This window comes from Triticum aestivum, chromosome 4B (genome assembly GCF_018294505.1).
Source record: "Triticum aestivum cultivar Chinese Spring chromosome 4B, IWGSC CS RefSeq v2.1, whole genome shotgun sequence".
NCBI lineage: Eukaryota > Viridiplantae > Streptophyta > Magnoliopsida > Poales > Poaceae > Triticum > Triticum aestivum.
In genome coordinates, this window is record NC_057804.1 from 523,180,195 (window position 1) to 523,188,947 (window position 8,753).

Genomic DNA, 8,753 nt, shown 5'->3' on the forward strand with positions numbered 1-8,753 from the left:
GATGGAAGCAAGCTGCCCGTGTGTCAATCGCCTGTGATGTGGAGATAAGGCTGGATGCCAAAAGAAGCCAACTGCCAAAGCCCAAACGCTATGCTGCACAAGCACCCACACTGTTCTGCTCAATGCTGATGGTGGCATTTGGATTGCAACAGCCAGATCCCTGGTCAAAGTGGCAACTTCCAAAGAATCACGCTCTAGTGATAGTCACACCGGACAAGAATGATTGAAATCTTTTATCAATTTTTCGGCTAAATTTCTGGCACTGGACGTTAAAAGGTACAAAAGATGGCAAAAGGAAGACCTTATATGCACAAGCCAATCCAAACATCATGTCAAATCAAAACAGATGTCTCAAGTACTTTAGGTTGATGCATATACAATTTCAAGTTCAACATTCCAAGGAAAATAACATGAAAAAAATAACTAAAAAGGGTCTATTAAACACTTTTGAAGAATCAAGCCCACAGTCTTGGCTCATCCTCTAAAGATCAAATGCAAAAGACAAAAGGCCATAGATTCAATTCACCTAGATAAATAAAACGGATTAACAGCAGAAAGAAGAGTTTCTTATGCTCACGACAGCGCCCAAACTGCGTTGGCATCACCATCAGCCTGTAGTCCTACTACCTCACTTCAGTTCCTGACTGCAAATTAGTTGTCGTCTCCTACTGAGAACCCACTGGGAAGAGCTTGACTATCGCGGCGATAGGCATGCCTATGAAGCCGATGACGATGCAGGAGAACCACTCCCTGAGTGACAGAGGGGTGGTGTTCGCGAAATCGCCAAGGAACTGTACTATGATGATCTGGAATAAGACCGTGCTGCCGAGCACCGCGACGAACACGTTGTTGTTTAGAATGCCTTTGAATACATTTATCCTCTCCATCTCTCTGGAGCTCACCTCGTTGAACACCTGCATAACAAAAACTTCAGCTCATCTTCACACACTATCACCCAGAAAAACTAGCACAGTTCTTTTTTTCATTCAAAGTTATTATTTGGTAATGAAGTCGTCAGACTTGATGCTTTGTTAAGTGTTCATACTTTGCCATATTATGATAATGACAGAACAGCATTATAGTACTATTATTAAGGATGCGTTCATTATATTTCTTGTAGTAATGGTTATATTTAGTATTTTTGCTGAAACCAGTGTCTGGTTGATAAATAAATGGCATTATTGGAGCGGGGAACAGTGAAATCCTAAAAGACTGTTCGCAGAAATCAAATGAATGCAAAAGAAACTTCGAATTACCTGGCAGAACACAAAGCAATTGAAGATGAGCGTGTTCAAGACTAGATCGGAATTATCACCCTTAAGTTCAAACAACGTCTTTCCTTCCGTCTGCAGATACCAAATTACAAAGAACTGGTAGATTGCCTGTCCCATGATGTTCCTCCACATAATGTTGCTAATGAAGTTTCCTTTCCTTCCAACAGGAGTCCTCTTCATCAGTTCATCGTTTGGAGGTTCTGTGGCCAATGCCAATGCTCCTAGTGTGTCCATGATCATATTGACCCAGAGCAACTGAACAGCAGTAAGGGGAGCACTCCCTGAATTGACAAGCAGAAGTATGCAATAGAGTGAAATATATGTCACAAAATAAACTATGGAACTAATGCTTTGCTACATTAATAGTATAATACTAATTTCCGGGTGTAATAACCTATCTTATAATACTATTACATCTCCTGAAAGGAATATTTGTATCACAACTTATGAGTTTAAAACTTGAAAAAAAGCATGTAGCAGTTAGTTCCAACCAGGAGTTGGTTTATCATAATAACTGGAGAATGAAACAGCCCTAAAGGTAATATACGGAATGACTAATTTAGAATTCAACTGTAGATTATTATTTTAATTTTTACGGAATCAAGCTGGTGGCGTAAAACCTGTCCCTTTAATCAAATGAACTGATTTAGAGTTCAGTTGTTGAAGGTTATTCAATTTTCACAGAATCGGACTATCCCTTCCTTTTCTTTACAGGTTAGTGCCAGCTTAAATGAACGCATCAAAGTTTCAGGTGTACCTGTCATGCAAGCTGACGAGAAGTTCACAACGAGGGCAACCACGTTGACTGTCAGTTGAAACTGCACAAACTTCTGAATGTTGATGTACACAGATCGACCCCATTTGGCAACCGTGACTATAGTGGAGAAGTTGTCATCAAGAATAATGACATCGGCACTCTCTTTTGCAACCTTCAAAAAAATACCAAAATGAGGCATACTGGAGCAAACATGTAATTGACTCTGCAAAGTGACATAATGATAGATCATAAACATGCTGACACACTATTAGGTAGTAATTACATTGGGAGACACTCAATGAGTCATAGCTAGTTATGTCAAAGAATTTTATAGTATTTTATATATTAAATTGACATGACTATTTTTCCGCATACAAGAGATAATATTAATAATTTTTGCTCTGTGAAATTACCTCAGTTCCAGCAATGCCCATCGCAAGTCCAATATCAGCCTCATGAAGTGCGGGTGCATCATTTGTTCCGTCACCAGTCACGGCAACAACTTCTTCATGTGTAGTCCGGAGATTCTTCACTAAGGTGTGCTTGTCAAGTGGTGAAGACCTAGCCATTACCTGACATGATACATACAACAACAGTATGTTGACAAATGAAATCCAGAAATGATAGGCAAGACAAATGACAATAGCAGTAAACATACCTGTATCTTTGGTATCAATTTATACATTTCTTCTGCACTCTTAGTTCTAAAATCTGGGCCTTCAATGGCAAGACCGCCTTCAGTCAAAATGCCACATTCCCGGGCAATTGCCTTTGCTGTGTTAATGTTGTCGCCTGTGACCATCCTGACAGTAATACCGGCTGACCTGCAGATGGCGACAGATTCCTTCACACCCGGGCGCACTGGGTCTTTAATCCCAACAATGCCAATGCATGTGTACCCCTCTTCAGGAATTGCATCATTAGCTGAGAACCCATCTGCAACTTCAATGTAAGCAAGGCACAGAGTGCGAAGTGCCTCATTTGCAAAGCTCTCAATCGTGGCATTCAAGTGAGCAATAGTTGCAGTGTCAAGGGGGACGGCATTGCCTTGGTCATTCAGGTACTTGCTGCAAGATGCCAATATGATCTCTGATGCACCTTTGCAGTGAGCACGGAATGCACCCCCTGGCAGCTGGATGACCACTCCCATTCTCTTCTTCGCGGAGTTAAATGGCTCAACTTTGATGAGGGTGGTTGCTTTTCGCACTGCCTGGAAATCTCCACCGAGTGACAGCCCAAGCTCTAGAATTGCTGCCTCAGTTGGTGTGCCCAGTATTTCGCGTTTGCCATCCTGGTTGATGACAACATCGCCACCGGTGTTGTTAAATATGGACTGCGAGAGCATTGTCATGACAGAAGCCGGTAGCTCAGAGAATAAGCTCTTGGTGTCTGAAGATTTTTCCACTTCTTTAATTTTGCCACAGATGCAAGCCTTGACGACAGTCATGTGATTCGTTGTGAGTGTGCCAGTCTTGTCACTGCAAATGGAGGTTGCTGAGCCCATGGTCTCACAAGCTGCAAGGTGTCGGACAAGTGCCTTGTCATTCATCATCTTCTTCATGGCAAATGCAAGGCTCAAGGTCACGGCGAGCGGTAAGCCTTCAGGAACTGCTACGACAACAATAGTAACAGCAATAGCAAAGAACTCAAGCAGCTCCAGTGCATCATCTCCACTCCAACTCAAGTACGAACCATCCATGATCTTGCGGCGGAACAGGCTTTCAGTGAGCACTGCAAATGTGACAACAGCAAAGACGAGGCCTATTTTGCCAATGATGGTTGCAACGCCGTTCAGCTTGACCTGCAATGGCGTCTCATCATCCCCGCCTTCACTGAGGGTGGCCATGAGTTTACCCCATTGAGTCCTCATGCCGACTGTCGTCACAAGCATCTTGCAAGAACCATCCTGCACTTTAGTTCCTGACAAAAGGAATGGGTTCTCGGCATTGACAGCAACTGGTTCACTCTCCCCAGTCAGGCTTGATTCATTAATCAGCAATGAGAATCCTGATACGAACAAACCGTCAGCTGGTACTTGATCACCAATGGAAAGGTGCACAATGTCACCAACGAGAAGCTCGTATATCGAGAGCTTCTGCCGGTACCCACTCCGAGTGACCTGCACCGTGATCTTCTTCTTCTCCTTGTCAAGGTCCTTGAACTGCAGGGATTGCCGGTAGTCGCTTGTCGCAGTGACAAACACAACCAGAAGAATACTAGCGACGATGCCAAGGCCATCATGCGCGCCCTTGGGCCACCCCTCGGTGGCAATGCCGACGACGAGCGAGAAGAAGGCACATGCAGCAAGGATCATGAGTGTCATGTCGTGGAGCGCCTCCCAGACAAAGACCCAGAAGCTGCGGGCCTCCGTCTCGGCGAATTTGTTGATGCCAAAGATCTCCTGCCGGGATGCAAGCTTGTCCTTGGATGTGCTGACGCCATCCGACTCTGAGGTAGACACCTTTGATATGAGGCCCTCGGTGCCGCCATGTGCTTTCAGCTTCTTGATGTCGTGGCTCTCGACAACAGAGCTCAGTTCCTCAGCACAGATGCCATAGCCTGCTGCCTTGACGGCGGCAGGGACTGTGTACTCGCTGTGGGGAGCAAGACCTGTGAAATTGTGTTCGTGGTAAGATCGACTGATAGAGATCCAGAAGGAAAGGGATAACTGATGTTGATTAATTATATGGTATGCCCTGGTATCATCATACCATGGATGAACTGAAGTGCAGCCTTTGAAACAAGCACAGCAACACGCAGCTTCTCCTGAAATAGGTATTAGTGTGGCGTCAGTCTCAAGAATAACAACTGTTCTCAGATTGCTTGAAGCTGAAAAATGCATATAGATGTAGTAAAAAGCACCAGAGAGAGATGACAGTTGCCAAGCGCTACTGAATGATGTTTTAATAATTTGAATCCACTTGTTTATTGAAGGGCAACTTTGTTGGTTTATATTGACAGCACTCCTGATTGACAGGAGTTGCAGCAGCTAAAGACTACTCCACCAGATATTTAAAAAGACCATCAGAGAAGACCAAAAATAAAGGAGCGTGTTCTTCCTGTAGAATAAAATAGTCCATAATGGAGATTCCCTTTATCAGGGGAATTCCATAATGATGTTTTAATGGAGATTCCCTTTTTTAGGAGCATCCACGTCACGCAATGCTGCGTTTTTCACAAGGCTCTAGGCCTACTTCATTTTTTATTTTATTTTTATTTTTTGAGAATCTAGGCCTACTTCATTCATCTGATAATTGTTCTAGCAAATGGAAACAATCAACTATGGCAAGTTTGATATGCTACATAGAAATCGAAAAGTTATAGTGCAGGAATAGTAACTTTCGGTTATAGTAGTTTACATACGTTATCTTGATTTTCTTAAAAACAAGGCCTATTCTGAAACTTTTTACATACGTGCATTAATGAGACTGATATAATTTCACTCTAAACAACACAGAAAAATAAATAATTACAGACTCACTCTTAACAAACAGATGCGGCGAACAATTAGAGGTGCATTTCAGATCAATATCTATATAGTATATTTTTAGTCATTGCCCTCTCAGATGCCTACTGTCATGGCCTAACTAGTGTTTGCTTTTTGGGACGAACCTCTGCATCACAATTTTTTGATAAGAAGGTATATGCTCTACCAACTATGGCATGTGCAACCTGCGCTTTCTGTGCGTGCCAACCAAAGGTTGGGGGAAACGCCTGACAATGGCAAGCGCGACCGCGACAGAAAACAATACATGAGAGATGCAAAAGGGCGAATTAAATTAATTCTCCGTTCCAGAGTTCTTGCTTCTCCAAGAAATTTAGATGGAAATCGAGGTGGGAGGACGGGGACGCGTATGTATGTGCGTACCTGGTTGGTCCGCTTCATGGCGGCCGCCTCGGATCGCTTGCCGAGGTTGGCGGTGAAGCGGAAGCGGCGCTTGGGGTTCTTGACGACGCCGACGACCTTGCGCCATCGTCCCAGCGCCTCGTCGGAGGAGTGCTTGGGCTTGACGCCCCCGAAGTTCTCGTTGAGGTAGCTCTCCATGGCGGCGTCTCTGCTCTGCTCTCCCTGTCAAAGAAGCCCTCCCCTCCTCCTCCTCCTCCTCCTCGTCTCTGCTTCCCCACTCCCCACCAACTCCGCCGTATCTATATAGCAGCACGCGGCTCAGACCGGCATTTTCCCGGAAGGAAACGCGTGGGGGACCGTCGTTGACGCGTCGTGGGTACGTGGGTCCGACTCCGTTGCTACCTCGACCGGCGATACTTTCATGGAAGTGGTGGTATTCTGTCCTTGGGGGTGACTGATTTCATGGAAGGTGGCGAGTTTTTTAGGTAGGGGGTGATTGATGGATCCGAGCGGAGCGGGGCGGGGCGGGGGAGGAAGAGGGGAGGGGCAACGGGTGGGAGCGAGGGAAAGGGAATTAAGCGGGTGGCGACTTCCTTGGTTTGCTCTGGTTTAGGGAAAGGAGCGTGGATTCAGGGGTCAAACGGAACGGGTCTCTCTCTCTGGGGTTGCTCAGGCCGATGAACGCTGCATGTCTGTCTCTCTGCGTCTGCGTCTGGGCCTGGGGCTGGGGGGGGGGGGGGGGGGGTCTGTTACCATGATTGTTGCGGGAAATTTACGGTGGGTTCGGCGAGTGGGACGGGAAAGGAGGGGGTGACAGAGACGGTGCTTTCCATGGAGTGAGTTTGTGGTGGAATGGAACGACACGCATGGTGTTCAGGTTCTGCTTTTCACAAAACAATTTAACAATTACTTGATTGTGATTTTTTCTCCAAAAAACGCCAATGTACTATATTTATTCATCAAACATCATGATGGTACAAAGAACATGAAAATTAAAAGAAATTAAATCCATGTCTCTAAACCACCTAGCGAGGGCTACAAGCACTGGAGCTAGCCGAAGGCACGCCGCTGTCATCATTCCTCACTTATTGGAGTCAGGCAAACCTTATTGTAGCAGATACTCGGAGAATAGTTGTGCTAAGACCCCAAAGGACCACACCAGAGCAACAACCGTCACCGATGAAGACAAGCATAGATCAAATGGGTCCAACCCATAGACACACGAACGCAGACGAACAAAGACTGACGAGGATGAGTATGCGGATGACATGGCGACTATGCAGGCGGTCCTTGCAGACGCGGAGCATGCAGAAGAGCATGTTCTCCAATTTCAAGGGATCGATCGATGGTCATCGAGTGTTGATTTGGAACATGGCACAAGGGCATTTGACATTAATGGACGACTTCTTTGCCCCGATGCCCTATTCGCGGACAATTTTCGCTAGCCCTTTCGGATGCGGGAAAATATGCCTCATCGTCTCTGTCGTGGAATTATCACGTCAGATGTCCTAAGAAACGGACTTCGTCGTGGAGCCATCGCAATAGGAAGCTTGAAGGGGTTAATCGGGACAAGAGACGAGAGTTTTATACTAGTTCAGCCCCTTACGATGAAGGTAAAAGCCTACGTCTAGTTGTGATAGAATTACTGGGGTCTCGATGACTAGGGAGCAAATACGCTTTGCCTGAGTCTTGAGTTGTTGTTCCTTGTCCTAAACCGCCGCCGGGTCGTCCCTTTATATACAGAGGTCGACACCCGGCGGCTCTACATAGTCTCGGCCGACTTATAAACAATACCCGGCTCGGTCTCTTAATCTTTCTTGTCTTACAATACAAGTCACACTTATACAGCGGTTTATCACTACGGGCCTTAAGTCGCCTCTGGGCCTTGGGCCCTTACTAAGCCGCCGCCTTCAACCTTGAGCGTTGGGCTTCAAGAATGCTTATAGGTATAACCCGGCCTCTCCCGGCGGGTCATACCCAATAACTATATCCCCAACATTAGGCCCTAGATTGATTTGAACTGGTTCATGTCAGTCTTCGACACTTAAGAAAAGTCTTCTGCTCCTGGCTTATGAAATTTCCTGTAACCCGCCATGACGTCATCCTTCGAATTTGTGGTAACCCACCATGACGTCACCTATTATAAATGCATATTGTCCAATGCATCTCAACGGATCTCTGTCTTAATGACCATCCGAAAACCGAGGCACCTTTGTAGCTTGATAACTATGTTTTTTCGGTCTCCTCGTTTTTCGCGCCCATTCAACAGGTTTTTCCTTATAAATGGACCCGACTAGGTCTCCTCTCATTCTCCGTTCGCATCTTCTTCCTCTCGCCCTCATCTGCTACTGGAGCTCCGCCGCCGTCGCCACTCCGCCCTTCGTCCTCATCGAGCTTGGCCGCTCCATCAACATGATCTTGACCAGAGAACGACAGCGCTCCTTCTCCGCAGATCCTCCGCAGTAAGTTCTTCCTCTTTCCGCGCCATAGATCTGCACTAGGGCTAGTCATGTTCCTCTGTACGGGCGTAGTTCATCGGAGTTCTTGTGCTTTTTTCCTTGCCATGGCTTCGCCTGATCCAAAGAACCCCATGGATCTGATGCGGTTAGTGTTTCGCATCCATTTTGATTATCAATAAATCTCCTTTCCTTGTAAGAAAACCTCATAATAGCATATGAACTTCTCTGCGCCCTGTTTTTAGGTCTAGTAATATTTATTTTCCAAACCTTTATTTGATCCAAAATAACTGCTGCAAACTGTGAAACCTGTTTGTACAACACTTAGGCAGAATCCATACTCTGTTAGATTTATCCAGTCATGGCGACTCTGATCGCCGACTTATAAGGAAGTAATGCTCAATTAATCATCTAGACCA

The 8,753-nt window shown here is 45.6% G+C and overlaps 1 protein-coding gene across 1 annotated transcript; it reads right to left on the reverse strand.

The window, feature by feature from the left end:
• Positions 1-332: 332 nt before the first annotated feature.
• LOC123093069 (calcium-transporting ATPase 2, plasma membrane-type) lies at positions 333-6,442 on the reverse strand. The gene is made up of 7 exons (XM_044514955.1): positions 5,900-6,442; positions 4,743-4,797; positions 2,690-4,641; positions 2,445-2,603; positions 2,032-2,203; positions 1,257-1,555; positions 333-914 (listed from the first exon to the last, which is right to left on the reverse strand). Exons 1-7 carry the CDS (start codon positions 6,074-6,076, stop codon positions 666-668), a joined length of 3,063 nt encoding a protein of 1,020 aa, XP_044370890.1. The 5' UTR covers positions 6,077-6,442; the 3' UTR covers positions 333-665.
• Between the last annotated feature and the right edge of the window lie 2,311 nt (positions 6,443-8,753).

Excerpts from the sequence above, each read along its gene's own strand:
- LOC123093069 (XM_044514955.1), bottom strand. The coding sequence starts at position 6,076 with ATGGAGAGCTACCTCAACGAGAACTTCGGGGGCGTCAAGCCCAAGCAC. Across the intron at positions 1,556-2,031 it reads CTCGTCAGCTTGCATGACAG|GGAGTGCTCCCCTTACTGCT; the intron begins GTACACCTGAAA and ends TTGTCAATTCAG. Across the intron at positions 915-1,256 it reads ATTGCTTTGTGTTCTGCCAG|GTGTTCAACGAGGTGAGCTC; the intron begins GTAATTCGAAGT and ends TTTGTTATGCAG.